General features: G+C 39.0%; 1 protein-coding gene across 4 annotated transcripts in view; it reads left to right on the forward strand.

The window, feature by feature from the left end:
- DIP2C (disco interacting protein 2 homolog C) overlaps positions 1-23315 on the forward strand; it is a 243652-nt gene that overhangs the window by 140781 nt on the left and 79556 nt on the right. For all 4 annotated transcript variants that reach the window (XM_026842343.1, XM_026842344.1, XM_026842345.1 and 1 more), the window contains 8 exons: positions 3650-3741; positions 7604-7714; positions 17750-17873; positions 18496-18605; positions 19928-20030; positions 20373-20437; positions 22249-22342; positions 22460-22579. In XM_026842343.1, the coding sequence (XP_026698144.1) occupies positions 3650-3741; positions 7604-7714; positions 17750-17873; positions 18496-18605; positions 19928-20030; positions 20373-20437; positions 22249-22342; positions 22460-22579 (819 nt within the window). The remainder of the gene's footprint in view (positions 1-3649; positions 3742-7603; positions 7715-17749; positions 17874-18495; positions 18606-19927; positions 20031-20372; positions 20438-22248; positions 22343-22459; positions 22580-23315) is intronic.

The raw sequence follows: 23315 nt of genomic DNA on the forward strand, positions 1-23315 counted from the left end.
TCAAAAGGACCCTGCTGCAGCAAGGACACAGACAAGAAGGTGAAGAAGAGGAGGGCTCATGGGGTCTGGTCTTTACCTGAGGAAATAGCGGGAAAGCAGCGGTGCTGCTGGAGGTTCCTGCAACCCAGTGGCACATGCTCTGCTGGGCTGCAGGCAGGGCTCAGAGCAGATTTCTGCTGCGGCAGCACGGCTGGGAGAAGGGAGCTCTGGCACTGAGCTGAAGCACGGGCTGGTCCACTCACTGCTATATGAAACTGTTGCTTGAGTTTCCTACATCTGCCTTCCTGTCTTCAAGCCAGCTTATTAGAAGATTAATGGCAGTGTGTTTATCTGAGGAGGACTGGTGCTTCATTGCACTCCAGCTGAGGACAACGGGGCGTATCCTCAGCGGCCCCAAACAGCCATATTTCTGCTGTAGCCCATGTAATGAAGATGGTTTACCCCACACAAGGATTGGCCTGGTGGCGCTAAGCCCTGTCTCAGAGAGAAAGCCTTGGATGGAGCACAGCTGGCCTCCTCGCCAAGGCCTCCCTCTCCCTCTGCGCAGATGTGGCACTGTGTGGAGGTCACGGCAAGGTCACAGCATTGGGATTTGTAGGAAAGGTTTTAGCAATCGGCTTTTTCCCAGCAATATCTAATTTCTGAAGTTTGCAAAGGAAGAGTTACACTGAATTGCAACCTAGGCAGAACCAAGGAAGGAAATACTTCAAAGATTTCCTTCTTTATAACATCCTCCGTTACGGAGGGCTTTTATCCTGCAGTTGTCAAGTCTTTTGTGTTTCTCAGTGATGTTGGGGAGGCCAAACAGCCAAGGTGGCAAAATAAACACACGATTCGGTCCACCTCTGCGCAGAAGATTGTGGCCCATGCGGCAGCCACAGATCTGGCCCTGATGATTCATACATTCCTGGCTCCAGCTTCTGTATTACTGCTCCCTTTGTAGCCCTTTTTTTATTTATATTTTGGAACGCAGCTATATACCCTGGAAGAAAAATTATGGGCTTCCTGTTGAATGCAATCCAATTCAGGATCTGCATGGACTTTGCTCTGCCTGCTTATGAGGGGCCTTGCAGGCTCTGCCTGTCCCCTGCTGCCGCTGCCCACACTGGAGAAGAGGCAGCGGCAGCTGGGGCCAGGCAGAGCCTGCAAGGATTGCAGTGAAGTTACGGAGCTTTTAAAGGCTGCAGGACAGACGGTATATTCCAGCTCCTTCCCAGCTGAATGCAAACTAGCTTCTTTGTTCCAGTTTTCCACAGTTTCATACCCATATGCACATGCAGTTAGCTCGGCTAATCAGCACAGTTTGGTACTGCACCAGTAAACAGAGCAGTAAAGGGCTGTGGTGACAGAAAATCCAAGTCTTTTCTGACCAGTAGAAAATATTATGGACATTTTTAGTGAGATTTGAAGTGTATTTAAACAAAAAGATGAGGTATTAAGGAGGCAGCCTTATATGCTCTATGTTTCAGAAGCTGAAATTGAATTTTGGCAATAAAAAGGCATCATGACAAAATGTATCTAAAGAATTATTTAAAACCTTACTAGAAAGTACCCCTTTAAATTTAGTGTTTGAAAGAACTTAATTTCTGTGTTCACTCAGATCATTTAAGTGGAGTTGGTTGTACTGCGTACCTGAGTACTTCTGAAAGAATGCATCTAAATACTTTAATATGAATAGCCCTTAGATTTTGAAGAAAATACTGTAAGATGGCACATTTGATAGATGAAAAATTAGTGTGAATATGTCACAAATGCAAATTTAAGACTTGTAACAGATTTAATCTCTATAGCTCAGACAGAACTTTTCACAGCAGCCCCCCTTATGTCTCTCAGAAAAAATTAAAAATTCAGTGTTCATTTCAAGCTTGAAAGTGTTTTGTGTAAAGATGGTTCTTTCTTGCAATTCAGAACTTTTGCCAGGCTTTTGATTTCCTTTTCTCCAATTTTCTGTATCATAACTAATTGCTCTTTTAAGTTTGTTGCTACTGAAACTTTAATATCGGAAACATTTAAGAAAAAGAATATTTGCTTTCTTAAGGCATCCTTGTTTTTATCCTACTCACTTGTCAAGTTCAAGTGTTGACTGTAGCAGCAGGGATGCTTTTAAAGACTTTTGTTCCATCAAATGCAGGTAGTTCTGCCATAGTGCTGTGAAGGTTAATCCTGGAGACGTACTCCGGTATCCATGCTGAGTTTCCAGTGGAACAGAATTGAGTCATTTTTATTTCTGAGCATCAAGGCAGTTCAACATGCAAATACTGCAGTAATTTTAAATAAATTCAAAACCTTACAAAACATTGTTTGATGATACAATTATTACCATTTTCATAAGAAGTAATTGCATTTATTACTTTCTCAGTAACAAGCAGCAGTGACCCTTCCAAAGTCTCCTTAAGGGGAAAAAAAGACAATCTGACCTCATTGTACATTATATTTACGTCACTTTTGCATTTAAAGGTAATTAAGTAGTATTGCATTTTATAATGGGTGCAGAGGAACTTACTGCTTGGCCTTAGTTATAAATAGCAATACTGTATGTTTGGGAGCCTGAACTGCCAAACCCCATAGGTAATCTGTTGTCAGAACCTATTATCGTTTAAGTTATTGGTGGGCATGAATTAAAGATTTGTTACTGTCAGGCTGAATACTGCTTAAAGACAGTACCTAGGGGCCAGCCAAGAACAAGGGCTGTTACACTCAGTATTGTTCAAATGGAACTAACAAGGGAACTAAACAAAGGCAATCTGGAATAGCTTGCATAGTTGCAAGATGCCAGTCACCTGAAGGATTAATGAAAAGCATGTAACAGGGCCAATGAGATCTTGATAAGATAATTTTTTTCTTTAAATAATATCTGGGTGAGGTCTTCATAAGGGTTAGCTAAGCACAGAGATGGAGAGATGAAACAAGGGAGAAGAGAAACAGTAAGAAGGAAGGGTAACTGAGGAAAGTGAAATGAAACTGAGGGAAGAAAGGATATGGGAGCAGGTGAGAAAAAAAAGATAAGTGAAATGGAAGAAGGTCCAGAATTAAAAGTGAATTGTAGCCATATAAATATGCTAAGAATCAGAGGGTCCCTGCTGCTTCAGTGTGCCCCTTTGGTTGTGGGGTGTTTTCTGTTTGTTGGGTTTTTTCCTTGTCTCTGCTTCTTGGGACTCCTTTCCTTTTTTCCTTGGTGGCTTGGGGAGAGAGAAGTGCCATCATGAAACCTGAGTAACACCCGTGAAGGACAGTCTGGGCTGAAATGCAACTTGTCCACTTGCTACAGCTAAGGGTGTTAGGATGATATCGGAACTTGATGATGTTCCAGCCATTTCTGATGGTTAACTTTTGGAGTCAAGATCAAATTTTCTCCAAAGTAAGAAGCTTCTGCCATGAAGAGAACTATTATTATGACTTTTTTTTTTTTTTCCCTTAAAAACACTGCTGTCTTTAAAAAAGAAGCTCAAAGAAAGCTTCTGATAAGTATTTAAGTATTTCCACTAGTCCCGGTACTAGTGTCATATTTAGTTGGAAAATAAGTGTTCCTACTAAAATGAATAAATGTTCCTACTATTTTTTTTTACTTCTCGGGTATTCTTTCTCTTTAATAATCTTGTAAAACATAAGAAGAATTTTTAAATTAATTTCACAAATTTTGTATTAATAGGCAAACTTTGGACCAGAAGTATGAAGGTTGCTTACAATATACTACATAAATTGGGCACAAAACAAGAACCAATGGTACGACCTGGAGACAGGGTGAGTATCTCAATGATTTTTAATTACTGATTATTCAGATCTCACATTGACAAAGAGAGAATGAGGTATTTGGGTTGCTCAGAGAAAATTAATGAAGTTAAATGTTGGGGGAGTGAAATCTGACATACTCAGAAAAAGATTGAACATTCAGACAGATGTTTTGAATTGCATAATAAATAACCTGAACTGGTACTTGCTGAATAATAGCTTGGAAGTTGTGGCAACATCAACAATAATCATTCTCATGGAAAGTGATTTTTGGACATAGAACAGCAATCTGTTTAGCAAAAGCTTGCTTATGGAGCCTGGAGGTGTCATGTGGGTAGAAAACTTCCTTACTAATTACTTTGTAGTTGTTGAGATGGTAGAAACAAACACTGTGGAGGACAAAGTAAGCACATTTTGGCAGACAGATAAATAAATTACGTTGTCTGGTAGCATGGAGAATATTTCCATTCCTGGTCCCTGACTCTGATGCAGCTACTGATAGAAGCTGAATCTAGGTGAGTGGATAAAATCAACAGAGACCAAGGGTTGAAGTTTTTTAATGAAGACGAGAACATCCTATGGTTTTGTACTGACGTACTTAAAAACCTACCCCTTCCTCTCTCAAGGCTGGCTGAGCCTGCTACCCCATTTCTCTGCCAGAGTGTGCACAGAAATTTCCACAGGTCCCATTCCAGGTTGGCTTTAAGCCGTGGAATGGAGATTCCAGAACACATTTGTCAGAAATGCAAATTTTAGTCCTACCTTAGTGCTTAGAGTTGTGAGGGTGGGATTAAGTCTTTCTCCCCCAGGGTCTGATAGCAGTTCTCAAACTTGATTCACTTGGTCCTCTTGCGCCACACATGAGAAACACATGTGTTTGCATTACACATTTCTTAGGGCTTCAAAAATGAGAACATGCAATAATGCTTCCAAAAAGAAAAAAGAAGAAGAAAAAAATTTAAAATTAAATCTGACAGTCCTTCCTATGTTTGTTTTTGAAACAAATCATAAAGAATTTAGCTAAAGGATAGATCCTTAATCTAAATTGCTTTCTACAGTAACATTCAGCCAGGAGTAGGATCTGAAGAATCTCTTTTACCTGATATAGAAATGGGTCTCTAAGCAACAGCAATAGAAACAAGTTGTTCAAGTGTACACATCAAAACAATCCACCCAGAAAGCTCCAAAAAGAATAAAGTTCACATACAGGCAGTCTGCATCTCTCCTTATCTATTGTCTGCTAACTGCCCATCTTCGTATTCATTTACTGCAGCAGCCACTGGCATATCCTAACATTAAGAAAGGATTTGTGGATAATTCAGGCTGAAAGCTGGAAGTTTAGCTAGTGCAGGACACATAAAGAACAAATTGCAGCTCTTCTAAAATAAGTCCACCTAGATTACAGTGAAACAAATGTTTATAGCTGAGTGCTGAAAGCATATGCTTTGTGTGGTAAAAACATCTTGCCTGGGATCCCTGTGTAACAGAAACATGATCATTTGAAGCAGCTTCATATTGAAGATGAGGTGTTACTGTACTTCTGATGTTCTAGGCTGTTATTCTAGCTGTTACAGCCCTGTTGTAATAACATAAAAGCTTTCTGACCCCTTTGAAGATTTTTTTTATTCTAAGTAATGTATTTTGTGTGACAACAGTTAAAGGTAGTTTTTTAAATGCTAAATGAAATACAGACATATATTTCTATTTTTTCTGAATGAGAGTGTAATTGTTTCCTTATGTTAATATTATATAAAATTCAGAAAGACTTTTTCCCTTTAGAAGCGTCTTCTATCAATACAATCTCTATTTTTCATTACTACCATTACATCACCTCTTAATTTCTTTGTCTGAGCCAAAAAAATAAATGAATGTGCCTGCATTTCATTCCCCGTTTCTGGTATTATTATAGTACATGACAAACTGCATTTGCCTCCTATAGTAACCTCAGAAATTTAACCTTGTGTCACCCCAGACAGCTGCCTGGAAATTCAGCTTGCCCTCTGAAATATCTACTAGATAACCAGGTTCTCATCTGTTAATATACACTATATGGTTGGTTTTCCTTCAGCCTTATCCCTTTTTGCTTTTACACACATTACTTATTTATTAGATACAGGTCTGTTGGTCATTAATGTTTTTTGGAGGGGAAGTTAATGCCTCATTCCCACTGGTCTTCAGTGAGATTTTTTTCACCTGTCACCTCCTTTGCAAAGATTCCCAGCCAAAACTTCACTGCCTTTATGTAAGCAGAGTTACACAAAAAACCCCAACAATTCTCCAAGTACCTTTTGGGATCTTTCAACATCTTTCAGATGTTTGCTGGGCTCAGCAAACTCTACTATCCCTTCAGTGCACCTAAGAAAATTCCTTTCTTTCCATTTCCCCTGAGGCTATTTATGGTATGTGCATGTAGAATGCATACAGTAAGCTCTGCAGAGCCATCTCCAGCAGTTGGATTGTTTCATGTGCAACTGTACAAATAAAGTAGCAATACATTTTCTCTGAAGTTTCTCTAAACAGTTATGAGGATATGGTCTTCAGCTTAAAAACAGATATTTTGGACCCACTTGGACAAGGTTGGTTAGATTTCTTCTAGTTTGAAGAAATCAAGTTACTATCTTTGAAGCCATGTGAAAGCACTGGAAACAAAATCTCCAGTAACTGAGCCTTGGACGGTATATGGAAACTTGATGATTTTACTTTGAGAGACTGAAACACAGAACTCTGATGGATGTCAAAGCAGTCAAAACTCAAGAGTTACTAAGTATGTTCAGTGAATTTTAAGATGATGTAATAATACACTCTGATCCTGTGTACAAGCCCAAAAGAATTAAGTTTGAAATAATTTGCCATGACTTTTGCATACCACTTCAGTTGACTGTGCAGGATAGTTACGAGCTGCATTACAGCTGTTTAAGACATGAAGTGAGAACATCCATCTGACTGAATGAAAACAAAAATATAGGCAGGGTCTAGCCACTGAGGTCATTCACCAGTGGGAGCAGTAGTATTTCCTTCCCTTGCAAGGAGAGTCATAGACTCTCTTAGCTTGCTGGATCCTCAGCAAGACCATGCACTCTCACCTCTCCTTCGCCTTTGCCCCTGGAGGATCTAAGACATTGTTTGCAGTGCCCACAGAAGTAAGCTGCACAGATCAACACGTTGGGAGAAGAAGGGCACCTAGTGAGCATACAGGTGATTTGCTATGATCTTTTTTTGGTATTCGTTTATCTAAATAATTCCCTAGCCTTAGCTCTGAAGCTGTGAAGATTAACAGATCCAGGCCTAGGTTGGCATGCTATATGGCCAGTTCTGGATGTGCCATTTGCTTCGCTAGATATCAGTTATTTGTGTTCTCAAGTACAGAGAAACTTCTGTGCTTCAAACAACAGGCCAATACTAAAATTAAATTGTTGTGTGAGGCAAAACATAGTGAGACAAAATATAATGTGTTAATGATTAACATAATGGCATAGTAAGTGGGTAATCTGAACTGATCACAGATTCACTTTGCTTTTGGTAACTTTAAGCAAATTATTAAATTAGAGTGTAAAATTCTATTAATTCCATTTACTTGGTTATTTAACATCTGTAAAGCAATCAGTAAATTGAGAACAAGATGAAAGGTACTGTCAATGTAGGAAACAATACAACATGAAAATATTTAACTACGTGCTAAGTGAAAATGTTCACAAAAGGAATACCTATCTAAATAAATTCCTTCTGATTCCTCATTTGTCTTTCATTAGGTATTTGAATAGTTATTGTAGAAATATTTCAGTAATCATCTCTCTCCAAAAAGAAGCATGGAAACTCCAGTTATTGTTATCTGAAACCTGGGATAAAACATTTTTAACATACATCTCTGTTTCAGGTAACACTCGTATTTCCTAACAATGATCCTGCTGCTTTCATGGTAGCATTTTATGGCTGCCTGCTTGCGGAAGTTGTCCCCGTCCCTATTGAAGTACCACTTACAAGAAAGGTAGGAAGCTGAATTTCTTCTCTATATGCATTTAAAAACTTGTGTCAGAACAAATCACGACTGACCATAGCTTTTGAGTACATTTTTTGTGGTTAACTATCTCTGAATCTGAGGATACAAAGAGTGCTGTGTGGTGAGTTACATGTTCTTTCTTTTCTGTGATGGAAAATCTGAAGATGTGCTTGCAATTTCAGCAAATGCAGGTCTGTCTGGAGGAGAGGAAAATTTTCCAAGAAAACAGCTCTGCCAGTCTTAGACAGATTATCTTTGCAGCGTCTCAAATCATTCTGCTGTTGGCCACTGACAACAAATCATTGGCAACAACTGCTGATTTTCCACCTGTCCCTGCAATCCAAGCTATGCTGTAATGCCACTAGTGCTGATTATGCTACTTCAAAGCAGTTATGGAAATGCCTTCCCTTGTGTCTATATGTGCATATGTATCCTGAAGCTTCTGGTGCCACAATCATCTCTGCCAAGGGTGGCACTTGAACAAATTAAGTTTGGGAATTCTTGACACAGGCCATACATTCATACAGAAAACTGACCATTGCTCATCAAAAGCCTTTCACGTTCAGTGTTGGTTCAGAGATTCAACCCTGTATCCTAGGGAAGTGTTAGTAGGCAGATACAGAAGTTCCAGCCAGAAAGAATGCCTGGAGACAGTGAGGGGAGGGGGCTCAGTGGTGTAGGTGAGCCACAGCTGTGAAGCTTACACTGATGCTGCTGAACTTCTATTTTTTTTCTGAGGATGTATGCTTTGAACACTATAAATACAGCAAAATGTATTTATTAATTACAAGTTGGTTTTGTCATATCCCCTTTTGGTTCTCCCAAATATCCCCTTATGTATTCCCTTTTTTTTTTTTAGCTAGCACTAATAATGCCTTACTCTAATTATTTGGTCTGGAATTGTCTGCACAGTGTGTTCTTTAATCCTTACAATCTTTCTTTTTTAAACTAAATTCTTTTGGAAGTTGCTGAGCGAAGCCATGAGGTCTTTTCTAGGAAAGGGCTGGGGAAATGTATTGCTTTGCTCACATTTTCAATTTTTCAATGGCCAAGGGCTTTTCTTTGAAAGACTCTGGTGTCACAGCACCCTGGAGCAATAGCTCCAATCTGTGTTTCATGGACGGGTACCCTGCCTTTCAAACTAAAAGCCATGAAAACAAGCATCTAAGCCCTTGTAAAGGCTTTGCGGTTTGCACACCTCACGTAGCAATTCAACAGCTAAAAATATCTGGAGAGTTCTAACTGAACATGTTTGAACCTTCCTCATCTCTGAGAAGCTGAGTTGATCTCAACATGTTCACCCATGCCCCGGCCAACATCTGTCGTGGGCCCTTGCCATGGTGTAACCAGAAGCTGGCAGGGAGAGAAGGTGGTAGCTGGAGGAAGGGATGATTTGCTAAACTGGTGAAGGAGTAGAGAGAGATGGGGGAAAGTCAGTGGATCAGACAACAAAAGGCCATGATCCAGCTGAGCAAACCTGAGAGTAGCTGAGCAGAAGGAAGGACACTGAGAACCGAGGGAAAGAGGAGACAGGAGGTGCCCCAGCTTAACAGGCTAACTGGAGGAAACATACAGGTGAGCTAGAAAGGACGTGCAAGGTGAGAGAATGGGATCTCAACTAGTCTACCTGCTTTGGGGAATAGGGTTATGATATTTTATTTGTAAAATAATTGTATTTGACAGCACTGAAATGTGGACATGACTATAGGATGAGGATAATAATTTTGGAAGAAATACAGTGCATTTGCATCAGGCTATCACCATGCTTTCACACGAGTGCAGTACCTTTAGTTTGAGGCAGTTACATAACATGGTGGAATATATCAATATAAACCAGATATTTCAAATGTATCAACAAAAAAGGTGATCAGACTATGTACATTATAAGATCATACAGTGCTCACATGGGTAAGTCTGCTTTCATTCTACAAAAAAAAAAAGAAGAAACATGGCTTTGAGGGATAAAATTCTAATATGTCTTTCCCTGTTACTATTTTCTGAGGTTTAATGACATTTTAAAGTACAGGGATAGGTGTAAACTTGATTTATTTTGGAACATCTGATACCACATCCATCCAGTAAACTATAAAATCCAGCTGTCCAAGTAAATATATCAGATTAATAACTTACCCTAATTTGGCTGAACCTCTTGGGCGTTTTTTTTTATAAAAATGTGTGTCTATATGGATATATAAATATACACTTACACATGCATATATATATATATATTTATATTAAGGGGTATCTACAGACTTAGACTGTTTAACTACTGCCAAGATCATTCCATAATGTTTAAATATCAAATTAATAAAACAATAACAAAGATGTCAGTGCCACAGTTAAAAAAGCAACATGATTTATGATCTATAATTAAAACTATGCAATCTCACAATATATATACTGATGAAAATATTTTTGCATTTGTTTATATGTAATGGGAACTGGAGTGGAAACAATGAGATGAAAATCGTGTTCTGAGTAGACCCAGAAGGAATACCTCTGCTTACTCAAATAGCAGTGGATTGCTTCTGGCATCCGTGGGAAGATGTCATTTGTGTCATCACACAATGGTCCAGACTGTTCTTTTATGCTTTTCCATTATTTGTTCTCTTTTCTACATGCTTCAGTACATTCTGGCAGTGGATGGTTTTTGGTTTGCTTTTTGGAAGACAGAAATGTGAACTAACAAATAGACCAACAATTATATTGTAAGCTAATAGAGATTTGCAGAATAATAAGCTGATAGAGGATGAGTTATTTCAGGGAGTTATATTATAAGCACATTTTTAATATTAAGAATCTGCATTAGCAGCTTTAATACTCTTCTGCATTTTCATAAAGAAGAGTTTTTCACAGCTCTCTGCAAATTTTTTGTGCCTGGCAGTTTAAAATTGAGCAGTAATGTTTGCAGCCAGATAGCCTTTTGACTTAATGCTTTACCAGCCCATAGATTTTGTATGCTGGTTTTTTTTTAAGATGTTGGCAGGGTTTTTTTTCCAGTTCATTATTACCTGAGGGTCCACCTCTCCTTGTTCTTTCCTTCTGTATCCCACCTTTGTGTTGACAGAGTACCTAGAATTAGCTGTACTTCCCCCAGGGACTTCAAGAGACCTGTCTGACATGGCATCTGGGATGGATTGCCTGAATACCTGGCAACCACACAGCATTCTCCAGTTTAGTTTTATTCCCAGACTGCTTTCTGGTGTTCAGCAAAGACCTGGAAATTGTCATTCACGTCAGCATGGTTTTGGCTTTTTAGACTTGGAAAATCAGATCTAAAGTTAAACACTGAAATACCAGGCTTTTTTTATTAATTACATCAAACCTAACTTTTTATTCTAGAAGCAGCAGTCAGGGGTTCCACAGTCATTGTAACAATAGAACAAACACCATGTTTTATTTCTTCTTGCCCTCCATTAATACCTCTGAAATCCCTATATAATGAACACTCCCCAAAATTTTTGTAATTAATCCTCATCCCTCGGATTATGGGCTACATTCTTTCAGAACAGTGTCAGTCTCTCCGGATATTTTATGTTTCCCAAACATTATCTAACAGTATGTTCCATGCAGCATCTCTTCTTTCAGATCTGCCACTTTTGTTAATCTTGTCTGAAGTTGGCGTTTTACAAATTGTTCCATTGTATGTGTGATATGATGTGAATTGCAAACTATGTATCAAAAAATGTGCCACCAAAGTAGATAATGTGGGATTTTTGACGTCAGGTACTAGTTCAAATAGTGACTTATTTCCCTTATGAAAAGATTTTAAAAGATGTTTTTGATTTCTTTTTCTTTAGATTTTTTAGGTTAATGTTTTGGGCGCCATGAAAATTATTATTATTCTGCTCTGATACAATCAGGGGAGCTAATCAGTTTTAATCTTAAAATAACATTTTTGTCCTCCAAGCACATTCATAGTTGTGCTCAATCACATGCTGTGAACATATGAACAAAGCAATCCCACATAGAGCTTTGTGACCTCCCTGTCACAGGTGGTATTTGTAGCAAGGTATGACATGAAAGCATGTATTTCTTAGTCAAAACCCTATTTCCTAGCCTGTTAAGTTTAATGCTCCATGTGCTTCGAGAAGGCATTTCTGTGCTCTTCCAGATGCTGGCTCTGACAGTGTGATTGGAAGAATGTGCCTGTGTATTGTCATAGGAAATATGGAGATACCCACTCCAGGACACTTGGGTTTTTTAAAGGATGCTTCATACAGGCTAAAAACTGCTTTTCAGGAACTGTTTATTAAATCCTGAGAAGTCAGATTATTAAAGCTTTAACAGTAGCCAGAAAAATATAGCTCTTTAAAGACAGTGACATTGATACAGTCTTGTCTTCCAATTGAAGGCAGAACTTCAGTTTTCCAAAGGAAATACACCTTGATGCCTTCCCTAGTGTTTCAGGACCTGAGATAAAATGGAGTTTGTTTCCTCTCAGCTTTAGTCATTGGGCTCTAGCGTGCCAGAAACACTGGAGCTCTACATACTTTTGAACATCTTTTGACAATGCATCTCTTTCTCTACTGAATTTAAAATATGCATAAAATGTTACGTATTTTCTTTTTGGTGACATAGTCTTTCAGTCCCTCCAAAGAGTACAAGTTCCCTCAGTGCCACATGAGCTCCTGGTGCACACCGCTGGACCCCTGTAAGCCCTATGCCCATCCTTCCCTCTTCATACGCTTTGGCAGCTGGGCACTGAGCAGATGTCTTTGCTCAGTTGGACACAGTGAATCTCAGACCCTTTAATGTCTATGTTTTCTTTTTATGTTTTCAAGTTTAGGAAATGGTAGTTTCCTAGATAGCATATCACATTTCATGAAATGTCCTCTGCCAAAAATAACTGTTGTCTTGCTTTCATTAAGACTTTTGGACATTAAGACTGCTCATAGTTCCATATTTCACATGCAAATTACAGCCATATAGTTAGGCTTTGTCTGAGAAGACAGCTGATTTCTTCATCTTAAAGCTAGTTACAAAGATTGAATCTGCTTTGTGTTTAATTTTTATTAAGGTCTTTGATATTTTTGTTTTAAAAGTAGAGGGCTTCCTTGATGCCTTTTCACTTTTGGTTCAGAACTGGTGATGCTTGGCCTTTATGTCTGATGGTTGCCCTATTTGTTCTTTACCAGCAAATTTTTGTTAGGGTGAGGGCAAATGGAGCTCAAATAAGCATTGTAACAGAAAACAAGATTAGCTCAGTCTGCGATGCTTCACCACATAATTCTCAGTTTGAAGGCAGTCTGGGATTTGCAAGTGGACAGGAGTAACCTTTATCAGGCCAACCTTTGCATGGGCTGTCTCTGCCTTCCTCCCTTATTAGATAAGGACATGCACTCTCACTCACGGAGAAAGGATCATCATTGTTTTCCTTCACACAGATACTCTCACAAAGCATTATAGAAATGATATTAACAGCATGCTGAAATGCAAACACACGTGGGATTTTTTTTATCCTGACAATGAATTATCACTCTCTGCAGCAGGAAGAAGGCAATTTGCCTCTGGGTACCGGTGTAAACTTTTAGGGAACCTTTAATAAAAGTCTTCAGAGAACCTTGAATGGCTACCTACAGCAGAGAGGATTTCTGGCTCGCTTCATCTGAAAGATCTCTCTAGGTGTGCGCAGACATAGTCTAAAGCTATGCAGACCTTAGTTTTCGTAACCCAGCAAGTGCTGTGCCTTCAAGAAATGTAAAATGATAGTTCCAAAGTCAGCAATTGGTCTCAAACCTCATGCTACGATACCTCAGCTCTGTCTTCTGCCTTCCACCTGCATTACGTGTCATTTCAAACTGGATTGTGGTGGATTTGACAATGAGCGTCGCTGGCAACTCTTTCCCCGTCTGCGGTTGGGACTGCGTTGGTTGAGTTGTTTCACCTGGTCTCCACTGGCTCCCTGAGGTTTTTTTCTGCCCCCACAAAATACAGCAAAATAAAGTGTTTGTGGCAAGTGAGGGCTTACCAAAGTAACAGTTTAGCATAAATTACCAAAATAGCAAATAACACTGCTGACAAAACAGTGTGTGCTAAAAATTTATTCGCTTTACAGGCAAAAGAGTGATTTTATTTAAGGGGGGGGAGGATTTTGGGGGTTTTGGCAGCAGATGATTTGGTTTCTTGTTCTTTTCTGCTTACAAAGCAATTTTCAGCATTGCAGACATTCATTTTACATTACTCAAAAGGGGTGCTGATAGCTTGTCTCTGAAAACTGAAATAATCAGCTCCTTTAAAGTCAGTAGTCTTTTTTCCGGCACACGTGGAAGCTTTGACTGCTTCGTGCAAATGACGGCATTTTCAACTCAGACTTAATTTTTCAACCTTAAAAGTTTTACCCAAGGTCCTCATTGCTCTGGACTTGTCATGCTGAGGTATGAGGAACAACAAAGACTATCGTGTTTACATGCTTGTGTAGGTTCAGCTGTGGTGTGTCTGTGGGATGTATAAGGCTCTCAGCTTGTGAGTTTCAGATTTTCCACCTCCTGGCTGTCAGTCCAGCAGCTCAATCTGGAATAGTTAGAAACAATTGCTTCTGTGAGGCAGCAGGTATCGTGAGGCACCTGAATGAGACAAGGGATGTTGACCCCTTCATGTCTCTGTTCTATGGAGTCTTTTTTGCTTCTAAGTCAGGATAAACCCACCAGAAGTAGGCAGGAGGTGGTGATAACTAGTTAGGAAGTGTGAGACTGAGACAGAAGATGGGAATGATGGACACAGACTAGCAGACTGTCAGAAAGCTTCATTGTGATTACACAGTAAGTTCCTCAGCTGGAGTTCCTATGGCCATTGAGAACAGCCGTCTGTCTCAGTACCTCTACTTCATCAACTTGGTTTACTTTTTTCTTACAAGGCAGGACCTGGTGTGGACACCAAGGCCATATCATTGGATTTGAAAGTCTGTGAAACACCGGCTATTGTCCACGCACGGTGAAATTCTTCCAATCTCATATAGTAGCATTGCATCACATAATTGTTTAGGCATGTTGTCCTTTCAAGTGAATGAATTAACTATACAGAAAAGAATGAGGTAAAGATTTTAATGCTGTTTGAGGTGGGCTTGTCCTGATGTAAACCAGTCTGCTATTAGAATCTGTGACATGTGAGTAGATTGTATTACATAATCTATACATGATTCTGCTTGCATGTGAACTTCTACAAATGAATGAATAATATTTATGTGGACATGCTCTAAACTGGTTGATATGGCACTAAGTGGAAGCATAGTCATTCTTTCTTGTGGTATCTGATAAACCCAAACTGTTAATACAAGTTCCCTTTTCCTGTTGTTTGGTTTTGCTGAGAAGATCTTGACAGATCATTTCTTAACTGATGCATCCCCCAGAGCTGTGATATGCTGATGCTTCAAGGTCCACACTTTCTACTGGTTTATGTATGTTAGATTTCTTAATGGAATTTATTAGTCAGTTTCTGCTTGTAAAGTCCTGCATTAAGTTGGATTTTGTTGCTTTGGAATTGGCATTATCTTGGTACAGTGGTGAAACAGTTTGCTAGAAGTCTCAACATTTTATTTTTAATTTAAAATTGCAACTGATACAGTTGCTGCACTCAATTATGAAATGTATATGCAGTATTGTTTTTTAATTGGTAGTTAGAAGTTCATATATATCCATACATTGGTAACCATTTTTTAGATTAAATTTAGTGGTAAATTTTGGGTAATGATATTTTTAAGAAACTGGTGACCTCCCTTTGATAGAGTATCAGGTCTTGGAGTCTATGTCTTGCCCAGGGAGTGATGTTCTTCATGGAGCACTTGAGCCGTCATCTTCCTGCCATTCCCTCTGAGGGACCTCCAAGGAGAACTATCCCTCCAGCACTGTCTGGGCACCCACATTTCCTTCCTTTGAGCACACTCCAAGAGTCTCATCCTAATGTGGAACCAGGATCCAATCTTGCTAAGCACTTGTGCCAGGGGTTTGACAACATACATACATATGGACCAGCTAACACAAGAGTCAATGAGAACAGTAACACTTGGCAAAGCCCTTTTTGTCCTGGAAGCCCCAGTGGTGCAGGTATGTTGGGGTCAACAATATGCTCCACAAAATGTTGTTCATGGACACACCAGTATTATATTCTGTTGTTCAAAGGGTACTCTCCTTGTCTGTTTTTTAATTGGAAAAGATGACGCATGAGCTTAATTTAAAAAAGCTTTCCTGAAAAAGTACCTTGTCGATTTTTCCAGTTTTTATATGCATTCTGGTTATAGTAGGTGAAAGCAAATGCAGTAATTATGGATGGAAGGAGTTACATAGCATAATTTTGACAGATCCCACATGGTTTGCTCCAATATCAAAGTTCTGATAATTGCTGCCATATACATATTTTGAGGTGGTATGGAAAACAAGTAAGCTTTTGATTTTCCTCTGATCTCATTGCTTCTCTATTTTTGATTGCTTTATTTCACTACATAAAAATTGCATTAAAAATCAGCCAGATACACTTTGGGGCTTTCTTTCCATCATACAGTTTTGCTTTGAATAAATCAATATATTAAGGCAACTGTTCTGTATTTCTGGTTGCTTCCATGGTTAAGTGTGCTTTATGGTTGATTTGAAAGGTATTTTAATTTCATCTTTTAAGACTCCATAGGCTATTTTCTGTAGAATCACTCTGTGAAAAAAAAAAGTTAATGTTTCTGTGTGCATTTGCACCTAAGGCTTTGCTCGTGTGAAGAGCCTAGTGGATAGATGTAAAATTCATGAAAGAATCATGACAAGAGACTATACATAAAGCAGACATAATGCTGTGGAAGCACAGCATCTCTTAAAGAACAGCTAGGGCCTAGACTTGAAAATCGTTACATGACTTTAGCCTCGCTGTTGATATCCCTTTGATGAAAGTAAAGTGTAATGTACTTTCTCTAATGGGCATCTGTAGTGCTTCTGAAATGTGTCTTTAACTACTTAATGAAGTGTTTATTGACGAATCAGGTTAGATTGCTGTAAATAGTGATAGTGTCACCACTGTATGGCCATCATAACATCTTAAGAGTTGAAAGCTTTCTCCAGGTGGAAGTATCTATAACCTCAGGATCATAGAATAGTTGAGGTTGGCAGAGACCTCTGAAGGTCATGTGGTCCAGCTTCCCTGCTCAGGCAGAGCCACCTGAAGCAGGTTGCCCAGGACTACGTCCAGGTGGCTTTTGAATATCTCCAAGGATGGAGGCTCCACAGCCTCTCTGGGCAACCTATGCCAGTCATCCTCACAGCAAAAAAGTGCTTCCTGATGTTCAGAGGGAACATCCTTTGTTTTAGTTTGTGCCTGCTGCCTCTGATCCCATCACTGGGCACTGCTGGAAAAAGCCTGGCTTGGTCTTCCTTACACCCTCCCTTCAGATGTTTGTACACATTGATGAGGTGCCTTCTGATCCTTCTCTTCTCAAGGCTGAACAGTCCCAGCCCTCAGTCTTTCCTCATAGGAGAGATGCCCTTAATTACCATTGTGGCCCTTTGCTGGACTTTCTGCACTAGCTCCATGTCTTGTACTTGGAAGCCCAGAACTGGACTCAGCATTGAGATGGACTGAGTAGAGAGGAAGGATCACCTCCCTGAACCTGTTGGCAATAATTTGCCTAGCACAGCCCAGAATACCATTTGCCTTCTTTGTGCAAGGGACCATGCCTGCCTCACATTCAACTTGGTGTCCACTAGGACCCCCAGGTCCTTTACTACAAAGCTGCCTTCTAGCCAGTCAGCCCCCAGCCTGTGCTGGCACACGGGGTGGTCCCTCCCCAGGTGCAGAACTTTGTATTTGCCTTTATTGAACTTCGTGACATTCCTGTCAGCGCATTTCTCTAGAGGTCCTTGTGGATGGCGCGACCCTCTGGCATATTCGCCACTCCAAGCCGCTCGTCATTTCTGAAGAGATGTGAGAGCAGGCACTGTCTGATGGCTTCAGTTCCCTCTATGATTTATGTTGTTACATAATAGCATTTTCAGCCTATAGTCACTTCTAATCAGTTTTGTGTATTGCATTTATTTTGTCATCTACTAGGATGCAGGAAGTCAACAAATCGGCTTTTTGCTTGGAAGCTGTGGAGTTACTGTGGCCTTGACTAGTGACGCATGCCATAAAGGACTGCCTAAAAGCCCCACAGGGGAGATACCACAGTTTAAAGGTAAGCTAACCCTTGCTTATTGTGGATAACAAGGGTCATTTACTACAATAACAGTCGTTGCACTTGTTTAGTTGTAGAGAGTGAGGATCAGGCCTGTGATGAAACACTTGCCACAGGAGCAGCCATGGCTGCCCCAGCTGTGTGTCACTGGCTGGGTGGTAGAGATCACTGCTCCTGCCTCATGGTTGCCCAGCAGTACGAGTGCTCCTGATCTGGTTCTCCACTCATTCAGCTGGGCTGCTGAGATCATCTGTGGCCACAAGTGAAAATTAAACCGACAGACTTAGGACTGTAATAGATGAGAAGCAGTCGTACGATTCAGTCCTATAGCTAAGTGATAGGGACAGTGACCTCTGACAGGAGAGTGGTAATAAACTATTTGGGTCAATAACAGTTTAAATTGCCCAGCCATTTCTTCAGAAATTGTCTGAGAAGGCCAGAATAGCCATGTTTAGAAAGCAGTTCTGGAAAATCTCTTTCCCATGCTATGCTGAGGTTTAAAGAAGCAATGTTTAGGTAATGGTGACATGGGCATTTGAGAAAAAAACTCTGGCAAAGGAGAATTTTGTCTTGTCTTACCCAGCAGAAGCTCAACAAAAGCTGACTTTTCTTTGTACCTCAGGCTGGCCAAAGCTGCTGTGGTTTGTCACAGAGTCTAAACACCTCTCCAAGCCACCTCGTGATTGGTTCCCACACATCAAAGATGCAAACAATGACACGGCTTACATTGAGGTGAGTTAATGAAGATGCATCTTCTCCTCGAATCATTTCATACAGCGCTTCTGGATTAGGTAAACATCATTATTCATTCACTAGTCACAGAAGCGAAGAACATCCTGTTTTAGCTTGTTAATAAGTAATATTTTCTAATAAATTATGCTGGATATTGATTTCACAAAAGTTAATGAAATGTTAAATTGCACTTCAGGTGTTTCTAACGTTAATATTTTTATGTCACCTATGTGGCTGCCACAATATTATATTAAACTTGCCTTGACCAATCTCAGCCTTGTTCACAGTGTGGGCTTGCCCACTAGCCTTGAAACAAATACACTGCAAGTTTCACAGTGAAGCTTCAGTTCTCATATCACAGCTTTCAGACCCTTTGACAGAGAAGGAACTTCTAGTTCGAATGCTTGCCAGTCACTTACAGCTTTGTGAGTCACACTCCCCCAAGAAGACCAGCATCAGGAAGAGAAAATTAGCGATGGTGTTAAGTTTCATTTTTTCCTTTTTTTTTTCCCCCCATTCTTTTCTCCCATTTGACTCAAATGCCTTAAATTCAGTGATGTTAGTATTCAGGTGAATGGAGCAAAGGTATTTCCTATCTTTTCACAGTCAGAACACTGGGCCAGAGAAGCAGAGATGCCTCCATTTTCAATCTTGACTCATGGAGAAAGATATCTTCCTCATGGAGAAAGATAAATGCTTAATTTACTTTAATTACCACTGATAGTTTGCCAACTCTTGCATAAAGTTTCAGAAACTACTGTAATCATCAGCAATGATTTCCCACCTCTTTTTTATGCTGCTTTCTTGTGACTCTTTCATATTCTTCTGATCTAAGGGCTTGTGTTTTTCAGGCTGTATACATATAGATTAACGTAACAACACCCAGCAAGGATTCTGAGGTCATCTCTTATCCCGTGCCTTGTAAGACACAGAAGGGAGAAGCTCAGGTTTATTGGTTGGCCTAACATGTGAACGCTTTGCAGACTGAACTAGGTTGTTCTCTGCTAAATCTCACCAGTCCTTTAGTCACTAACATGATCAGAATTGTTAGAATTATTTTTCCATAATGCCTGTATTCAAACAGCAGATAGATTTCTGATATCAAGCCTGGGAACCTTCAGTCAAAAAGAGAAAGTCTATCTGAAAAAAGTGCCTTTTAATAAAAGAAAGCCTTCCAAACTCCTCAGTACTGCTGCCTTCTTAAAATAGAGTCATTAGATGTGTCCATCATTCACCTACATAGGAAACACTTTAAACATAGCTATTAAATAATGGAAATAGGGGAATTATTGCACATCAACTTTCTCTGCTTATTTTTTTAGTACAAAACCTGTAAAGATGGAAGCGTGCTTGGGGTGACTGTGACAAGGATCGCACTGCTGACGCACTGCCAAGCTCTGACCCAGGCATGTGGATACACAGAAGGTATGGAGTGCGCTTCCCTTGCTTCATCCTTACAATCAAGTGCGAATTGTAATTTGTTTCTCACCAGTCTCCTGTCTTATGTTTTACACAGATCTGTGTTAAAGGCTTCTAGATTTAAAAACCCAAGGTTTTTTTCATAGGTTTTAGAAAACATGCACACATTTAAAATACCTTTGTGAGAGGTACAAATAATGTCCATAGCCTTCAGTGGAGACTTACTATGAAAGTTAAGCTTTGAGGTCATCAGTCATGTTATACTGAAGCTTCCTTCCTTTGAGTGGGTTTGCCTTGGGTCAGTGCCATGTTCTAAAAAATAAACTCTGTTCTGTTTTTGTTGGACAGCTGAAACAATTGTGAATGTATTAGATTTCAAGAAAGATGTTGGTTTATGGCATGGGATTCTTACAGTAAGTATGTTTTTTTATTTTGTGTGAGTATTTGAAAATAAACTGAACTGATATGCTTATTACTATCACAGACTGGGACATCCTACAGTTTCTTCTAATACAAATTTTTCTGCTTTGAAAGCAAAAAATATGTGACTTAAATCCATGATCTTCTGCTGGTGCACTTACCCATAATGAGCATGGTAAAGATGCCAATGTATTTTTATGCATCATGTCAAGTACTCTGGCCCCACTATTACCATCTTACTCTGATCTTACTAATGCATGATTCTGAGATCAGACTTTATAACAGAAATTAAATTAGTACTTGCCTCTGTAAGGATATGATCCAATGGCATAACTATATTGCCACGCTGACTAGATTCTCTATCAAAACTCCCACCAACAGTTGGTTTTGCTAACATTAAAGAATTTCTGATACTTCAGATTGCATAAATTGTCTACTTGCTGTTTGAATGTCTTCCTCAATTGACATGGGAGGCAATTGACATATTTTAAAAGATTGCTTCTAAAGGTGCTGCTGCAGTCAATGACTGACAAAATACTTACTGTTTACTGATCATTTAAAGAACTGATATCATTTTGAAGGGTCACTGTTTGGGGGTCCCAGGTTGTACAGACCCTAGACACTATGATTCCCAGGGATCTGATGTACTTTCCCTGTGAAGTGTTATACTGTTCTTGATATCACAGGGCAGTAATAACACTTCTGAAGCAGAAATGGTCTATTAGGTTTAACACCTATAAGTATTTCATGTTAAAAAAACATATTTATCACTGAAATTGAAAGCAGGCCTCTAATAGATCTTTTCTGTGTCTTCCTTTGCTATTAATCTTGGTATGGACATTTTTTTCATGACTTGACTGAAAGTGCTTTTCCTGTACCTACATTTGTGCCAGACTGAAAGGGGAATTATCTTTTGCAGTTCTACAACTGTTTAGATGACTAATCCACTGGCACACTTAACCTTTCTTAAGCCTAGATTTTCCAAAACATATACTGTATTTAACCCGAGCTGCTATGAGTGGAGATATGTTGTGCTCGTGCTCAGAAGATGTTTCTGAATGGTAACAGAAGTAAAGCAGCAGCTCATTTACAATCTGTTTGTTTAGTAGTAACACTGAGAAATCATTAAAGCAATAGACTGCCTCAGACTGTGAGATCAGTTTTGGATCTGTTATTGGTTTCACTCAGCTGCTTTTTCTAAACTTTTCATGATTTTGTTGAAAATGCTGGAATTAACCCACCTGGAGGAAGGCTAAAAACTCCTCCATTTATATTCTGTTAAATAAATTGATCTCTGCTTTAATCTGTGACTCCCAATTTCTCTGCCTACTGTCTTTTAAATAATTTGTGCCCTGCTACCATTAGTAGTTTTTCAGTCATCACAGAGATGGATTTTTTTTAGACAGATATGTTGCTGTTATTTGTGCTTTTGAGTAAAAAGTCTTCATATATAGTGACGTTTGGCAGGCTTAGGGATAATATTAATCTACATAGCAAACATGCAGACATTGTTCATACTTTTTTTTTTTTGAGTGAATCACTTTAAGTATAAATATGAGGAAAATCCCTTTTTTTCAGTACTGCTTCCAAGTTATGATCTACTTGGTGTAAATCCTTAATCTTTAATCAAAGCATTTGAAAATGAGGGTCTGTTTCACCTTAATGTAGATAGCTAGATGGGAAAAGATAAATGCCATCATTGACAATAAAACAAGCATAGAGTGATTTGCATAGATGCCTCTGCCCATAATGCAATATAAATAATGATTGTTGTCTAAAACGCATTTATCTTATTTGATTTCAGAGTGTCATGAACATGATGCATGTTATAAGTATTCCATACTCCTTAATGAAAGTGAATCCCCTGTCATGGATACAAAAAGTCTGTCAATACAAAGGTAAGGAGCAAGTATATACAAAAGTGTGTTTGATAGTCAAAATCCAAAGTGTGAATTGATAATACAGCTGTGTAGCTTTTATATGGTGTATTAGTAATCTTTCCATTCTTATTGCAGCAAAAGTTGCCTGCGTAAAATCCAGAGACATGCACTGGGCATTGGTGGCACATCGAGATCAGAGAGACATCAACCTTTCCTCACTGCGTATGCTGATAGTGGCTGATGGTGCAAACCCATGTAAGCTCTGCTTCTGCTGTCCAGTAGAGAATAGGGAGTGTTTTTATGTCTTGCATTTAAAGTTTCAATCTTCAATCATTTTAGCTAAAATATTTACAAAGTATAAGGTTTGCCTACTGCAAACTATACAGTATTTATGGAAACACTAATTAATTTTGGATTTTTTTTAAAATATATTCTTTCTTTAACTAATCCTGAAGCAAACTTGATATTCCACATAATGTAAGTTACAGTAAATCCAGTTTTGTTTAACATGAAAGACTGAAGTAAATAACCTTAAGCTATAGAAAGGATCAGAATATTTCTTCTGAATGATGGTTCTCAGATGCAGACGTAACAGAATGTTAGGGGACTACTTATATTACTCTGGAGAACCACATCTGGATCACCTCATAACAATTATATAGTGTGAACTGTTTAATATTATTCAAGATACCATTATGTAGATGTTCCGCTTATTTGTAGTATGGTTTGAGTTTCTGAATTAAATCTTTTAATTTGCCTCATGCCAAAAAAGAAAACTGTAACGGAATTCATATTGTAAATTTAGCAATAATGGCTTCTCTACATAAGCATAGTGAAAGAATTTTATACTCAAAAATTAGTCTTTATTCTCTGTACGCATACACAACTGTATATACATATATACAGTTGTAGCAGCTGTGACTTCTTTCCCAGTGGACATGGATCCTTTTTTAAATTTTTCTCCTGAAAAGCCTATTTATTCAATAGTAAG

The sequence above is a fragment of the Athene cunicularia genome (genome assembly GCF_003259725.1).
Source record: "Athene cunicularia isolate RWA chromosome 2 unlocalized genomic scaffold, athCun1 chr2_part1, whole genome shotgun sequence".
Classification (NCBI taxonomy): Eukaryota; Metazoa; Chordata; class Aves; order Strigiformes; family Strigidae; genus Athene; species Athene cunicularia.